Raw genomic sequence first — 17,605 nt, 5'->3', positions numbered from 1 at the left:
CGCTCATCTGCTGCTCCTCTCCGAGCCGACCTTAAACTCCAAACTTAGCTAGGGAGTGTATCTTGCCTCCCTCCATCTGTCCATAAACGCTTTCACCTATAAAGGAGCAGACGAGAAATACAGTTATAAGCATGGGACTCATAAACTACATAAAGCAGCCCTGTGCTAATGCGTTTTATTGTAAACCTTGCACTTATTTTCTCAGCTGGGTTACATTTGACCATTGCCTTCGTAGATTAATGTAGTTTTTCCTACTTTAACCCAAAATTGTCCTATTCCCACATAAGACAACAAATGGTTGTCTTATGTCTTCAAGCCAGTAATTATTGGTACTTTTCAAAATTTCAGTAAATTGTTTTGCAATCATTTTCTTAACGGTTGCAACCGTTATTGTTTGGTGTGTAATCTCAGGTTGTCACCTCCTGTTTTAGCTGCTGAGAACTGTATTTACTCAGATACTTTACATGTACAAGTCAAAAGTCTTTTGTCTCAGACCCATATTTATGCTTTCAGGAGTTTTATGACCACACAAAGACTCTCTGGCATGATGAAGGTGTGCGGGCATGCTGGGAAAGATCCAACGAATATCAGCTCATCGACTGCGCCCAGTAGTAAGTCCTTCTCTTCAGTCTTTTTTTTTCTTTCTCCGTCCTACAAACCTTTGCTGCTGTTAATGGACACGTCTGCATCTTCAAGGATACATTTTGTGGACCATTTCCTAAATCTACAGGGAATGATTCCATGTATTTGAAATGTTGCTCTACTACCTATACATAACAAAGTAATTAAAGGAATTTGTGTTTTTTTCTTACTATGTTCCTATGTTCCAGCAATGCTTTTTTGTAAGGAAAATGGATTTATGGGTTGATAAGCAGACATGGGTATGTGTGTCACAACCAGAAAAAATCTTTTCAGCCAATGTCACACAGCTTTTGGTGGAGGCAGTGTGATGGTGTGACGCCTCATCTCTTTGGGTTGAGAGTTTTCGTCACTGAAGGCAAATTAGGTGAAATATTAGGTTGAGCTTCCATACCTCCATTGTTAATGACAAACCTTCATCCTCCAAGATGTTGATGCTTGCGCCCACAGAGCACGCTTTATCAAGGATTACCACCAGAATTGGGGAATGTAGAGGGTGGAATGGCCTGCCCGCAGTCCTGACCTCACCGCCATTGAACATTTATGGGATTAGCTCGGGTGTGCTCTTCATGCTTAAATGACCAGTACAGCCACAAATGCGTGTTGAGAAATGGGATTCTATCAGACAGTACTGTGTGACCAAGCTGGTGACCCGCTTGAGGTGGAAGTGGCAGGCTGTTTTTGTTGTGTAGGATTCTCCAACAAATAAGTCATGTTTTTGGCCTTTTGTCATCCATTGGAATAAAAGATACGAAACAAGTCCAACACTTGTTCACTCGTGTCTTTGTTTTGTCTGAATGTTGCCATTTGCAACATTAGAAACGGTGGAGTACTCCCTATTTACCCAGAAAAGGATTATTTTAGTTTATTAGTAATATCAGAAATTGTGGAGTACGCACTATTTAGATCAATATTATACAGCCCAGAAATGGAGTCAGAATTAGAATTAGAATAACTACGAACTTGGAATCCAGAAATACTTAACAGGAACATCACTGCTTAGTTTATATTACTTTTAACCCAGAAAAGGATTTAGAACAAGCTTAGAATTGTGGAGTACTCACTTTAACCCGGAAAAGGAATTAGATCAGTCACTCTTTAGCTTATTTGATCAGAAACTGTAGAGTGCTCACTATTTAGAAATGGAATTAGATACTTAGCAACCCTGAACAGGAGCACTTAGTTTACATACTTTAGAACAACATTAGATTAGTTTTCTTTCCTTTTGTTTGTATTTCATTTTAGCTCATATAAAGCACTTTGAATTGCCTTGTTGCTAAAAATGTGCTTTATAAATAAAACTACCTTACCTTACAGCACAATAAGCTATTGTGGATTTTAGAAATCCTCAACTGTTTTGCTCAGCCCAAATTGAACCAACTTTTAGTTATGCTTATGCTCAAATTGCTTTTATTTTCAACATGGATGGGAAAGACAGATTTCTTTCTTTTTTGTCTTTTTTGTCTTTTTTTTACCAACGTTCTAATAAAAAAAGAAGAAAAAAAAAGCAATTTAGCAAATTTTTTGGCATAAAATACTGTAATTCCATGACGTGTAACCTGAATATTTTTTTTATTTATTTTTTATTTACTGCAGACAGTCATTTTAATTTACAAAGTTAATATACGCTTCTTGTAATCTTGCAGAGGTAAAATTAGGTCAAAACAACTCTTAAATGAGCATATAATTAGCCATTCGTTTCTAACACTAAATGGAAATGGCTTCTTAATGACATTAAAAGCAGCACTTTGCTCTGCAGCAACTGAATGCAGCATTGAGGCTACCATGACAGAAGCATGTTGCTTGATCATACTTTCCCTTCTTTGAACTGTCTCTGATTCTTTAGATTTTTGTTGTGTTGCTGTTGTTTTTTTGTTTTTTTACATGCTGCCTTTGTTCATTATCAGTTTTATATTATTGCCGGGAAATGGCTCTGATGCTGCTTGTCTGTTTGTGTTAATTAACAGATTAGCCATTTGCTACACTCATATTGGATGGCTGATGTAAAACAACAAAGACTGGTGGCTGATCCCATTTGATCTGTACTTGCTGTTGGAATTTAATGTGTTTTATCCATGCATTGTAAATTGGCTTGCTGGGTCACATCTTCTTCAGATCCTTCTAAAAATGTTCATCACTGCCTGTTTAAAAAAGACTAACATCAAGGGTTACTTAATATGCATTAGATTTGCAGCCAATCAGCACCAAAGAAAATGAATGGTGCCCTAGATTGGCTGCTTTGCAAGTCAAGAAGTATTATTGCGTCTTGGCATTTCAGCTTCCTAAATGAAATTTTCTTGTGAACATTTTAGACAAAAATGTTATGCAAAATTTGGCTATTCACAAAAATCTGTGAATAGGCGACTTGTACCTCTTTTGTTTTTTTCCATTGGTCATACGTTTGGTCATATGTTTCTGCAACTTTTACCTGGTAGACAGATGTTTCATTCCTGCCTTGACAATATTGGCTCATAAACTGCCACAAAGGAGTTGTATTATACGAGTCTAGCAAATTATATCAGAAGGTCACAAAGTGTTTTTGTTTTAAGGAGAAGTGTCATATTCCGAAAGAGTTAATTTCCACAGACAGGAATGAGAATCATAATAAATAAAAACAACACCCATAAGAAGTTTTGGAAATTTAATTTCATTAAATTTAATTGGCTGTGAAATTGGATACTTTTTTGACTCCACATCTATTTAGTTTACCAAAATACCTAATTATGGAGAAAAATGAAATGATAATAAGTATATGAGTGGGAAATGGCAACAGGATATGTGGGTACATATTGGCGCAGGCGTGAACAAACCTGGACTGAGCAACTTGTGTGAACATAAACAATGGAGCTGAATGAATAAGTTAAAGTTGACGAAATGAGTTGTGTGTGTGTTTTTTTTTTTTTTTTTTTTAAGTTCTTGAATACGTCTTTCTTGATTGAAAGCATTTTCAGCTTCCTCACTGCTGTATGCTGCGCTGCACTTATTTGCTGGCAAACGAGTTACATTTTTCTATCATGTAGCGGACGAGTTCATGCTGCATGGTTTCAGGTTGTTGACAGTAAGACTGGCATCATACGAGCGTGTTGTATAACCTGAACATTTTTAGTTTGAAATGATGAAGCGTAGTAGTGTGTGTGTGCAGAGAAGAGTTTGAAAAATGCTCTTGTTTCCTGCTAGTGTCTGTGTGATTCTGTGCTGTACTATGGCATACGTTTAAAGAACACAGTTATTTTGGTGAGCGATGTATTGCACTTCTTTATTTGAGTTGGTTTAGCATTTATTTCAGTAATATTGAAAACATATAAACGTCTGTCTTTCTGCTGAGTGATGCAACTTGGCTTCACTTGACTTCCAGTTCAATAATTCATTCATATTTTGTAGATATTAGTTGGCAATTTCTTTTTTATTTTAGACTACAGACTTGTTTAGTTGGTCCTTAAAGGAAGTATGTGTCTGCTGCAAAGGAAATTGCTGAATTTGTCACGCAGTAGGGATGACCTGAACCGATCAGATGACATTACCTGAACTAAAACTTGAGATGCACCAGTCGGTTTTTATGACCAATTTTAAAAAATCTTTTTTATTGAAAGATTAATCTTCGAATATTTATTTTAGTAAATGTCTGTCTTTTGCATATCTTGTTTCTCCTTTCTCCCTGAGCTTTTATTATTCATTTTAGAATTGGAAGGGATGGATGAAGGGATTTTGCCAGTAGCTCAATAAGAGGATCTCTATTTACTTCAAAAAGCTGTCCAAGCTCACCTGATTACAGAAGTGAACATTTAGCATTTCGTGTTTTGTCCTTTTACTTTAATCAAATGGTAAGATGTCAAAATTTGTGCTTTTCAACTTTGCTGCTGTTGTTGGAGGCAAAATCCTAAAAATGCCCCAATGTTAAAATGCTAAATTTATTCAGTGATGCTGAATAAATTACAAAGTAATCGCTTTGATTTGGCAGCAACTTAAGTTGCATGGCATGATGAATCGCAGTTGAGTCCTCCTCATCACAATATTGCCAATGCAATGGTCTGCTTGGGTTTAATATTAGCTAGGATGTTATATTTAAAGTGTAAGGCATTCAGGCTCTAATTTCCCTTAGTGTACCCACCAGATGTACATTTTTAGTGGCTGAGATGCCAAAACTCAGTCGTGTTGACATTGTGTAGAACAGAGTAAGAAGCCTGTTGAGGTGAAAACTTCAGCCACGCCCAAAATACTGGGGGAACAAACTTTATTAGCAAATCGATGCATTTTAGCTTGTTGCCTTCATTAGGATTACGAAAGAAAGAACCCTGAGTGGAAAATGTGGATAAATTGTTACCAGCAATGTAATTTACAGTTAAATTAAATATTTTCCACCATATTCACCAGCTCTAATATTCAGTTCTTTGGGAAATTTTACTTAAGTAGCTGGAAGATGCATTGCTAGTTTGAGCCTTTGGAATTAATAAACCTTGAAAGTTTCTTTATTATTTATTCAGTTCAGTCAATTCACTTAGAATTAAAGTTGTTTATACATGATATACGAGCTTATGAAGCTGTTGGTATATTTAAGTGTGTACTGGTGCTGAATTGTCACAGAAATTTGTCATTCATTACATTTATGTCTGTTTAAAAAAAAAAGGAAAAGAAATGTTTTAAATCAATGCAGCTGTTGACTGCAGATATTTGCATCGGTATCAGAAGTGGAAAATAGTGGATCAGTGCATCACTAGTGAAACAGCGGGTTGAGTCGCATTAGCCTGTGTGAACGTAGCATTAGACTTGGGGAAATGTTTGTGTGTTTGTCCCTGACATGTTGCATGCTTGGCTACAGGTGTCTGTTGGTTTACTGTTTACTGGCCTTCAGAGATGTGACAGCTGAGAGGTTTTAGGGCAGTTGACGAGAGCAAAGGTCTGAAAAGCAGGTAATAATCAGACTCTCCTCTCATGTCCTCTCTCCTCCTCGTTCCTTCTCTTCTGTACTCTTCTTCTCCTCTCTCCTCTCCTCGTTATGGATCAGATGCTGGGCTGGGTGGCCAGACCGGAAGTGCTCCCCTCCCCCCTCCGTATGCTTATGTAAACGGAGAAGCGGAGAAAAAGAGAGGGAAGAGCTATTTTTAACCCAGGCAGGCTGCAGAAGGAGAAAGAATGAGCGAGTGTGTTAGGAGGGAGACAACTTCAGCATTATTGATGAAGGTTGTTAGCATTAAATGGAAATGTCAACCCTGAATCAGCACCGGACAAAGTCATCCCCCCAACCTCCTTTTCTTTGTTTATAAAAGGCGAATGACATCGCCCACTTTATGCTATAATAAAAAACGGGGAAAAAGGAAGAAGTTGAATGTGTGCGATGCTTTTTTCATCTGTGTGATGAAGAAGAAGTCAGTGAAGCTTCCCTGGCTGCCTTTTTGCTCAGTCATCCTCCTGTGTGATCCTGTTGATTTTTCTTTTTTTCAGTAGCAAGCCATTTTATATGGCATCATCTTGAATGGTGTTGTTGCAAGGATGGTGTTGCCCTTGATTTCACGAGGATGTGTTGAGTTCAGTTGCTGTCACTGTAGGCAGTTCACATCCAAGGTCCAAAGAGAGTGACAAAACTGAGGCACGGGTTTGTTTTAACTCCGAAACGAGGCCTGATTGGAAGTCAATCTCTGACCAGAACAGTCTCTGTGCTTTTACTCAATAAAGTTCATGTCTTCTTGTGTAAAAAAAAGCTTTTTACATTTTCTTTAGCTTTCAGAAAATATGAATAAGGCATCAGCATTGCCTGTAGAAAATGGCAATCGTGGCTTTAGAAATGAGAGTATTCCTCGTCATGAGATTTGTAAAATCCCCAGCACGTATTAGTTTTTCTTAGCTTGTTGGAATAAAAAAGCAAGTCCTAATGATGTTTCACCTCGTGAGCATGATTCGCTGGTTGGCAGATTTAGTTAACTTGAGACGGTGCCAGACGTGCCGCCTCTGTTTTCAGTCAAACCTGACTGCACGTCTCTTTTGTGCGATGTCATCAATCTTTCTCGTTCATTTCTCCCTGACTGCTTCATAGCCAAATTCTGAGCTGTTCTTTTTTTAAATGAGGAGAAAGGGAAGACATTTGTGGCTGGAGTGAGATGCAAACAAAGGAAATAAATGCTAGCACATGGGGGCCTGAAGGAGCTTTTGAAAAGCAAGCGCATCATGGGATGCTGCTGACCTGCCGCAGACAGGAGATATATTTGGAGGAGCGGCAGACAAAGCTGCACAAAACACTGAGCCATTTTATTCTCTGGGAGAGTGTCACCATGTTTACCTGATGGGTTTTGAGAATCATTAGCATAAGACAAAAGGGGCAACCTTTAAACACATCTTGTCCCTATCTTTGGATTTGGCTTTTAAAGTATACAAACACAGTATATGCAAAAGTATTCAGACCCCTTCTTGGTATATATGTGCTTTATTGAGATTTTATGTGATCGGCTGACACAAAGTACCACATAACAAAGAGGTGAAAATAAGATGATGTTTTCAAATATTTTTTTTTGTTGCAAATTTTCAAAACGGTGACATTCATCTATCATTTTTGTGGGCTTTACTCTGATCCCATTAAATAAAATTCAGAATAGGATTGGGCATTTATTGTATTACCATTTATCGTTTTGATTTACTGTTGTCACAATAATCCATAGCAACTAAAGCCTTCAGAAGTATCCTCATTAGTAAATGCAGTCCACCTGTCTGTAGTATCAGTGTCTGTATGGTGAAGGTTTGTTAGAGAACTTTAGTGAATATGTTGACGTAGAAACACTTTAATATGGTTATATATGTAATAGAAAATACTTCTGAAAACATTGGTTCATAATAGGCTTGCACTTTAAATATGGGGCTCAAATAAAAATAGATGAATTTACAATAATTAGTGTAGCCTCAGAGGCTCAATTTGGCCAGGAGTCACTTCTGACACTTGATCATTAAAAATTCATACTGCTCATGTGCAGTTATTTAGTAGGAAATAAGTCAGTTTTATTTATAAAGTACCCTTCACACTAAGAGCAGCTCAAAGTGCGATACAGAATTAAAAACAAGAAACCCACAAAATAAAAAAAAACCATCCAACACAAAAAATGATTATAGAATAGATATGGATAAAATGTGTCTTCATTCATTTCTTGACACTAAACTGAAATTTGCTTAATTATATAAAATAACTCTGAAAACTCTTTGTTTCACATAATAAACTAAAAAAGAAAAATGAAAACTAGGATGACATTTTAGATTATTCAGTTTAATATAGATGTATAAAAACACCAGAATACGCGGGACAAACACTATAAACTATTAAATCATTCTGACTTGCTTATGTATTTAATTTATCGTGCGGTGAAATAAATTATTTTTAAATAACAAAAAAAATAGCTTTCTAAGACTAAAATAATTTGTAGTTATGAACTTTAACAGAAAATGGTTTTATTTTATTTTGCTTTTGATCTTGTTATAATAGAATAGTTAAAAAAAAAAGTTCAAGTGCAACATTTTTGTTTTATTAAAGTTTTTTGGAGCTTGAAGAAAAGGAGGAATTATTCTTAGCTGGGTTTGGACGCTGTTGGAGCGTCTTGGCTCAGTTAGCTATCTGCTCATTGAAGTCGTGTCGCGACGGCAACGCGCTGTCGGCGTTTCCCCCTCCGATGTCCCTCTTCTCCTCTCCGCTCTGTCCTTCCTCCCCGCTGGTTCTCTCCCTCACAGCTGCATGTGGTGGGACAGAAAATGGACGTGTTGAGTCTCTGACTCGTGGGGATGGGACCGCAGCTGAAGTTGGCGCGGCGTAGCTGTGTAATAAGCTCAGGTGTGTTTGAGAGACGTGACGGTGTTAGCAGATGCGGAGCAGAAGTAGAGTTAAACGTGGAGATGTTGGAGGCGAACACTTTTGGAAACTTTTCTGCCATAGTTTCGCCGCGGCGCTGCTATCCCGGCCTATTCCTTCCACAGTTGCTTTATGTTATTCTTGGCTTTCTCTTAATTCACTTTAGCTTTTTCTAGTGTTATTTTCTAACTTGCTGTTAATTTTCAAACATATATTAATTATTCTTGTATGTTACCAAATTTCAGGTTTTTTTTATTTTGATTTTATTTTGTGTACTTCTTTAATCTTTCCATCTTTACTTCTTTTCATCTCTTTTTTAAAAATGTTGCGAGTTTATGTTTGTCCTTCATTTTTTTCATGTTTCACATCTTATTTCTAGTTATTTTTAGTTTCTCATCGCTCTCAGTTCCTCTTGGCTTTCTTTTTCTAATTTTCAGACGTACATTAAATCTTTTTGATGTTTTTTTTCCCCCCTCATACATCTTGTGCTCTTTTTCTCTTCTCGCTAACCCACTCCATTCCAGGCATGGTTCTCTCTCTGTACCTCGTTGTTTCTTGCTGTATTTCCTCCTCTGTCTCTTTCTCTCTCTCCTGTCCCTGCTTCTTTCTTTTCTTTCTTCTTCTCGTCTCCCTCCTCTGTAGCTTGGTCTTTTCCTCCTTCTTTTTATCTTTCTTTCTGTCTCTCTCTCTCTGTCTGTCTCTCTCCAGCTGCACAGGATTTGGAGCTGTTTCTATTTTTAGCGCCTGTGGTTCTGTCACCATGACAACCAAGCTGGAGGCCAGGGCGCCAGGGAGCTATTTTTGGAGCAGCGCTGTAATGTCAGACACAGCCTTCTCTCTCCTTTCTTTCCCCGTCTTTCTCCCGCTCTCCCTTTCACAGGATACGTTTTGTGTGTGAGAATCGGGGTCGGCTGGTGAAGCCTTTGCTTGCGTCGCCTCGCAGGTTGAGGCGTTAATGAACAAAGAGACCGTAAAGCCCCTGGAATCGCTCCCCTTGTCGGGCCGTGCTCACTCTTTTCTCCCCACTCCTAGAGGAAGCGCCAAGACCGTTTTCTGACCGGACTTGACGCTCTGGAGACATGCGTTTTAGTTTTGATCTGTGCAGAAATGTGTGTTTTTGGAGCGTGCCAAGTTAGAAAGCCTTTTAGTTTTTAAGGACATAAACTTCTTATATTTTTTTGTCAATTATTATCCATGTCTCTACTATCAAGTATTGATAGTAAATATGTTTAAAAATAGGAAGAAATTAAATCCATTACAGATTAGAAATAAAGTGAACAAATTTTACTTTAGATTAATTCCCATTTTAACTTTTTGGTTTTTCAAAGAAATAGCATAGATGATGATTGGACAATAATTAAACCTCTAATGTCATGTGATATATATTCCACAAGAAATTCTATGTGTTTTGTTGGATTTAAAACCATCTTAGCTTAGTCTGTAGTTCAAAAAAGTAAACGGTACACAATGAATAAGTCAACCAGTTAAATAAACAGCTAGACTAAGAAACATGCAACAAGCCAATTCAGCTCATTGTAGTTGACAGAAGTATTGTGAAACAAATTAAACTCTTTTGTTTTTCGGAGGGAAATGTTGCAAATATTTAAGCGATGCCTTGTTGAACTTTTAAAAAGCCAGAAAATGTAAATAGTTTGGGGCAGATGTGGAAAGAGGAGCTTTTTACGGACTCGGTCCTGCCCGCGAACCTTCCTGCCTGCCTGCCTGCCTGTGTGTGAGTCGGCCTGCTTGTCACACAGCGGACCGCGCAGCAGCTCGGATCCGGCAACGTCTTCCAGATGTTCCGCGCTTGTGTCACGCTGAATCATACACTCCGAGAGAAACTTTGTTTAATAAAATTACAAGAAAGTACATTTTTGAATGTAATTAAAATGGTTTTCCGTAATTTCTACTAATAGTTTCCTTGAGATGACATTTAAAAAAAATTAATTAACCTTTTCTTATGCAGTTTGGTTTTGCAAAAGCAACTCTTTTTATTAAAAAAAAAAAAAAAGATTTAACGTTTTTGTAGTAAATTAAGAAAATGTTTTGTTTTTCCATGAAAACAGTGTGTTGGCCAACAGCAGCAGTACAGAGTAGTTAAATCCCATCTTGAGCTGATGGTCTGGTCATAACCTGAGTAATCCTTAGTCCTGATTCTCCTGCTTTAATAAGTTAAAAGCATTTTGGGAGAGTTTTCAGCTTCGCTGCTGCTGCTGCTGCTCTTCAGCACGTAAAGATCTCTGCGGTTTTGGTCAAATGTGGAAGTAAAAAATTCAAACAGAACTTAAAAATGCAAAGTGGATCCACTCGAAAGACACGGCTGTTCTGAAAATATTTTGACAGCAGTTACCTAAAAACACAAAAAACTTAAAAATGGCTGTGTAAGTTTTCTTTTTATAATTATTCAAGCTTCAGTTTTTTGCATACACTTTTTATAAAACAGTAGCACAAACAGAAAGTATCAGACAAAAAAAAAGCACATGGAACGTTTAAAAATAGGTGTGTATCATTTAAATTTAGCTTTCTACGAAATAGTCCCTTTACAGCTGTCTCACCTTCAAATTAGCAACAAAACGACTAAAATACTAGCTGTTATCTTTTGTTGTAAATATTGTGCTATTTTTGCTGTCCAGACGAGTGGCCTGTGTGTATTTTCACGGTTTAAGTCGGCCTGTCTGCTACCCCAGAATAACCCTGGCAGGTTATTCATAACACCACAGACCTCTCTGTTACTGGGGGCAGCCACTTTTATTCAGTTCAACTTACTAGACGCGGTTATTATTGGCACTTGTCCTATTAATAGGGAGAACTGCTAAAAACCGAGCGGTGTGTTTGTGCTGGGCGTGCCGACGCCTCAGAACAGAGCCGCGTATAAACACGAGTTTGGCTCAGGAGGCCATGTTAACTCCGTCATGATTGGAGCGGCTGTGGCGTTCAGGTTCTGTCACATCCAGCGTATTTATGTCGCTGGGAGCTCTGGAGGCGACTGTTCGGGGAAGGCAGAGTTGGGTGATTGCAGGGGATTAGGCGGTGGATGTGAGGCGGCCCGGCTCCACACGGTTCTCCAATTCTGTGTGGGAGCAGAGAGCCTGCGCTACCTGACTGACTGCCTGATAAGCAGCTTTAGTGTGTGTTCTGCACATTTGTTCTCTTTTATTCTTCCGCTGTCTCTCAGTTGCGTCCTCTTTCTGAACTCGCCGTCTCATGGTTGGTCCAGTAACCCGTCCAGTATTTGAGCTTCCGCATTCCCAACCCCCTCCCCGCTCTGCTCGGTGGGTTACCTGCTGCCCTAATGTCACATTTCACCCCTGACTGCCACATTCCTGCTTATCTCAGAGGGGAGCTTACATACCTGATCTCAAGGAGGCAGCTCCAAACTACCTTCCCACCTTTCTAGTCGTCAACAAATCCAGCGGGTCTAGAGTCAAACAAGGAGGGAAATCTCCCTGTGTCAGCTGCCTGTTTTTAGTAAATGCAATTTTTCTTCCAAACGTCTTTATTATTAATTCTTGCAGGTTTTTCTTTTCTCTGTTGAGCTACTTTTTACTATAAAAACTGTTTCCAGAAATGTGATCTCTGCAAATTGATACCATCTGGGTAAATCTTCCAATTGAGTTTTTGGTTTTATTTTCAGAGTTCATACGACTGGTTCTTGAAATTCTTGAAGGTGCTTGGATTTCAATTGTTTTTTAAATTTTGGGAAGTGCATGATTTCTATATAAAATCCTTCTAAGTACTTGACATTCAAACGGCATAGTTTTGTAATAAAGTGCAATCCAACATTTGATGAAAGCTTAAATTTGGAAAACATTATTTACAGTTTAAGCCAGATTTCCATACAACCTCAGGAATTTCCCTTACTTTCTGAGGTTAAATCAGACCAAACATCTCTTAATTTAGGTTAGATTCATCAAAATTATTTCTATTGCCAAATGCCAGAAAACTTAGCAAGAACATTATTTTAGAGATTTTCTTTGCAACATTCTTTGTGTATTGTGTTAAGCACTCAATTTGAGCAGGAACGTCATTTACCGTCACAGTATTTGTTTGGACTGTTTCATTGTAATAAATATTTTTTTATTCCTAATAGCAAACGGCTTATTAATCTGTGTAATTGAAATAAAGATGGTCTTATACGTTATACATTAAATAAAACTATTGAAATTGGGTGATTTATTTTGTTAAATTTGTGTTTTGTTCAGGTGCATTTGTGTGTGAGAGAGATAACATTTATATTTTAGTTTACTTTGTTCTTGCTGTATAATGTAAAATACAAGACATTAGTAACTGTAATAAATGAAATAATTTAGTAGTGAATAGAAGCTGCTGTTTTTCGTGAATATTTTTCCGTTTTTATCTCTGAAGGCTTTAATTTTACCATAGGAAAATATGTGTTTATTTAAAATATATAAGCCCAAAGACAAATAAAACAGAAATATATTTCAAGGAATTGGGCAGCAGCACAAACACTGTAAGCAAACTGTTACCTAATTAGCACATTGTCTCACTTAAAGCATTTATTATTAGAGAGATGCACCAATCATGGAATTAAATGGCCAATATTGATTTCTGTATTTCTCTTTAATTTGCTGATTGTGATTTTGTTCATTTCTGATTCTTTTTAAAATGAACTGGTTAAGATTTTGCGGATGATCAGATAATTAAAGAACTTTTTGTTTTTTCGACTGATGCATCACTCATTAATCCCTGTAAGGTTTTCATATTTTGGTTGCACAGCCACTGTTTGTTGGTCTGGTGGACCCGCTGAATTTTACTGTTCAAATTCAACACAAAGAAAGCTTTTTACATAAAAATACAAAAACATGTTCACTTCAATTACATCTATATAAACAGCAAATTTGACTGTTTTCTGCGTTTTAAATTTTAAAGAAAACATTTTAAGAAAAATATCACTCATGTTTGCTGTATGACAAAAACGTGCATTTTAAAAAGGACCACATTTCGATTCAATATAAGTGGACATGTATGCTTATCTTTAAATTAATCTGTAAGGTTTTTTGATAACCTTTTTTTTTTATCTTTTCTGTATCTTTATTTGAAATTTCAACCAAGCAGAGCACAAGTTGCATGCATACAGGCACCAAGTTGGCTAAGAATGGGCATTTGTCTGTAGTGAAGCATCTGGCAGCTGCATGTTGCAACAGTGTTTTAATGTTATTTTGCAGTAACACAAAATTCACACAAACATCCTTGCACCCCTCTTAGTCCAAGGACTTTGCACAGACTTCCATTCATTGTAGCAACTGCATTTATGCCAAACCCAGACATTCTCCATAACCTCCTAACCCCATACAAGTATATTCCTAACCCTAACCTTTACCAAAAACTTTGTTCATACTTTACCTCAAACCTAACTAGTAGAGCTCAGTACAATTGAAAGAAATTAAGATCAGGAAAAATGTTCTCTGTTTCTATGAATGACCTCCCCATATTGGTGAAAATGGTTATAATGATCCACTATAAACACACACACGAACCCATTCCCCTCTTCTCACAAACACACACCCCCACACACAAACAGGCATGAAGGTGCACATTTTTATCAGGTCTGGGTTTGTTACCTGGACATCCTGAGTGTAATGTAAATGTGTAGGAGGTTTGTTTGGTGTTGTGACTTCTTTATAGTTATATGTTAAGTATAATTTACATGATGATGATTATTAACTGAATTTAACATTATTCTATATAACTACAAAGGGTGAAGTGAAACATATTTAAGTGTGAGGCATGATTTATTTGGATAGAGGAAGTCTTTTATTTTAACCTAGCAACAAAGTCGGTTGCTAGGTTACGAACAGCTGTTGCCGTTATCAGCTGTCACCATTTTTTGTAAAAAAAAAACAACAAACAAACAACAAAACACCTATCCAGAAATGTTCAGCAAAAGACATCTGAGCCTCCGTGGTGATTGAAGAAGCTTTCACTCCGTAACGTGGTGGCGGTCATCAAATTTTTTTTCCGAATTATGTTCTTTGCAGAAAATATCGGAATGAGTCTGTTTGAAAAAATCGGAACTTGTATTTTCCTTGCTGTAATAAAAGTAAAAACTGGTCCCACAGACCCGAGCAGCTTACAAGGGTTAATACATTTGTATTTTTTCTTAGAACTCTACTGTATTTTTAATGCTATTGTTTAATTCTTTTGATTCAAGTTACTACTTCAGCTTTTTGTTATCCGTTATCGCGTGTCTTTCCTGAAATGTTGATGTTTTTCATCTTCATGAAGTGTGGCATTACAGCCAGTTGAGAAGCACACCTCTGCATGATGGCCAGACTTCAGTGTAAACTTGAAACTTCTTGGAACTTCAGACATGTAAACGTGCAGACTGTATGTCTGAGTACCTTGTTCCTTAAATTATTGTTGCTGAATTTGACTTATTCCTTTCATTATATATATATATTTTTTTTATATAGATTTTAACAAAAAATCATATATGAGAAAGACGGAGTAGTCCTTCCTATATATAATAGTATATTCTCCTCGCTGCTGTGCATTATTGCATTTACCTCACTTTGCCTGTAAATGATTCCTCTAAAACACACACAGGCAGTTTGGTAGCCTGTTGATTGATTCTTTGCACACTGATTTTTTTTTAGGAGGGGAGTTTGTTGCCACAACAGTTTAAAGATTTCCTCTCAGTATATCTGAACTGACCTCAGTGTTTCCTCACTCCCTTCCCGGCCCTGACTCGATGGAGCAAACACCTCAAAGCAGCTGACTCTGATTCAGCCATCCAGAAAGCGCGAGAGCGACTCGCACCTTGAAAAGTGGCAGCGCTATCACTCAGTGCAGCAAAACAATTAACATGCCTTTGGGTGGGCAGTCTGCAAATCTGAATGTGCTGTGGGCCTGCATACCCACCCACGCACATACACATAGCCGATTCCACACACACACACACACATGCGCGTACACAGATCCACACTCCTCCTCCTGTACTCCTGTACTACTACAGCAGCTCCATTGACGAGGCTCCTCTGGTCTGACAGAGCCAACGGCTGCTGGTGACTCAGACTGGCTGCCTCTGATCTCACAGCAGCTTCAAACACAGCGCCCCCTTGTGGCCGTTCAGTCACAGCCGCTCCAATCCTTCTCATGCTTTCCCTATTGACTGTACACAGACTTTGTACATGTTGGTCGTGCATTAGCAGGACATGTGGGGAATTGTAATCATAGAAACATGCACAGCTGCCTTTGTGTGTCAATGGGTTTGTGTAAAAGTTCAGTTCTGATTGTTTTTATTTGTTCTGTTTGCAGCTTCTTAGACAGGATTGATGTGGTGAGGCAGAACGACTACACCCCCACGGATCAGGTAACATCTACCAGATTTTCCACAAACATCAATCATGCAACTTGTTTACAGAACTCAGTGAGGAAAAAAGTTATTTAATTAGTTGCTTTATTTTGTGTGCACGGGTTCTGAGCACACTAGCTCCACTTGCTCACTGTTGTGTGCTACTTTATTCATTCGTTTTCATTACTAATAACTTCACTTCCCCTTACTGTCACTTGCTTATTGCTTAGTGGTGAACAAGTACAGATTTATTCTTTGTTTTTTATTTTGTCACACTTAAATGTTTCAGATTATTGAATAAATCTTTATCAGACCATTTCAACCTCCAAAAAAAAACTATTCCCATTTAATAAGTGGAGGAAAGCCTGAAACAACCTGGTCGAGTGTTGAAAAGGTATTCACTCCCATTATTAAATAATACATTTATCAATCAACCACATTTATATGTCAGTTTTTAGTCCAGATCTGTTGTTTGCCATATCTGTGAAATCAAGCAATCAATTAGAAAACCTTTCTGACCACAAGAAGTGGGCAAAAAATATGTCAAAACGCAGCAACATCCACAACTTAGACAAATTTAAGAGCAGATCTGAAACGAGGTCATTGCTCTGAAATCAGACATCCTAATTTGTAAAAAAAATATTCACCAATTGGATTTTTTTACCCTTTTTATTGCTTTTAATAATCAATCATAATTAACAGAATTGGGCCTTTTGACACAAAAATGTGCAAATAAATAAATAAATAAATAAATAAAGCTGAAAAAAACTTTAGAGGAAGCCTTTTATTTACTGCTTTTTATTTATTATTGTTATACTTTTTGCAGACAGGTAATAGTCATAGCAATAAAAAATAACATTAAAAAAAGGAGAAACTGTCCATTCGTGCCTTTTTTCCTGCAGTTGAGTAAAGCTGCAAAACCTTAGGTCTTGTTTTTGTTCAAAGGGGAAAAGATATTGTTGGAAACTTTTTTTTTTTTTCCACCAGTTCAGTTCACGCAAAACAAAGACTGTTTAATAAAAGTCTCCTATATTTGCTGCTTGCTTTTCCTCCTCTTTCAGGACCTCTTGAGATGCAGAGTTCTGACGTCTGGGATCTTTGAAACCAAGTTTCAAATCGACAAAGTTAATTTCCAGTAAGTTTCAAACTAAGCTTGCCACAAATATTAGGTGATCAAGGTTATAGTCACAATAAAAATTACTTGAGTAATATTTATGGTACAAATGCTTCATTATTCAACTGTCACGCTTTTATTATCACCTGGTTCAAATGAAATTTTAACTTCCTGTGTGTCGCAGTATGTTTGACGTCGGAGGTCAGAGGGATGAACGCCGAAAATGGATCCAGTGTTTTAATGGTTAGATGTCAACTTTACTGCTTTGACAAAAATGAAGATTATTATTCATAGAAAATTTTCTATTTCGTTTGACATGGTTTTATTACATACAGACACTAATATCTGAACTTGAGCTACAAATGTGTTTTTGGAAATTATGGTTGACAACAGAAACATGATTTGTTTTTCCCTTAATGTCTGTTTTTTAACTCTTGTCCAGATGTGACAGCCATCATCTTTGTGGTAGCAAGTAGCAGCTACAACATGGTGATCAGAGAAGACAATCATACCAACAGACTGCAGGAAGCGCTCAATCTGTTCAAGAACATTTGGAACAACAGGTCCAGCGGTTTTTTTATTTTTTATTTTGTTGCTAGATTCAGTAAATAGTAAATGTAAAACAAGCATATTCTCTCTTTAAATGTGTTGCTCTACACAGTTATTGTAGACACTATTACTTATGACTTCATTATTTTTTTATGAATGCATTTTTCAT

At 37.3% G+C, this 17,605-nt stretch overlaps 1 protein-coding gene across 3 annotated transcripts in view; it reads left to right on the top strand.

Annotated features, from left to right (window-relative positions):
- LOC106965147 (guanine nucleotide-binding protein G(s) subunit alpha-like) overlaps positions 1-17,605 on the top strand; it is a 33,196-nt gene that overhangs the window by 12,590 nt on the left and 3,001 nt on the right. For all 3 annotated transcript variants that reach the window (XM_015061067.1, XM_015061066.1, XM_015061068.1), the window contains 5 exons: positions 514-611; positions 15,737-15,791; positions 16,835-16,908; positions 17,072-17,130; positions 17,330-17,450. In XM_015061067.1, the coding sequence (XP_014916553.1) occupies positions 514-611; positions 15,737-15,791; positions 16,835-16,908; positions 17,072-17,130; positions 17,330-17,450 (407 nt within the window). The remainder of the gene's footprint in view (positions 1-513; positions 612-15,736; positions 15,792-16,834; positions 16,909-17,071; positions 17,131-17,329; positions 17,451-17,605) is intronic.

Source organism: Poecilia latipinna, unplaced genomic scaffold (assembly GCF_001443285.1).
Source record: "Poecilia latipinna isolate Pla-1442-1.1 unplaced genomic scaffold, P_latipinna-1.0 Scaffold1775, whole genome shotgun sequence".
NCBI lineage: Eukaryota > Metazoa > Chordata > Actinopteri > Cyprinodontiformes > Poeciliidae > Poecilia > Poecilia latipinna.
Note: the sequence above shows the minus strand (reverse complement) of the source record. Positions and strands in the feature narration are given on the sequence as shown.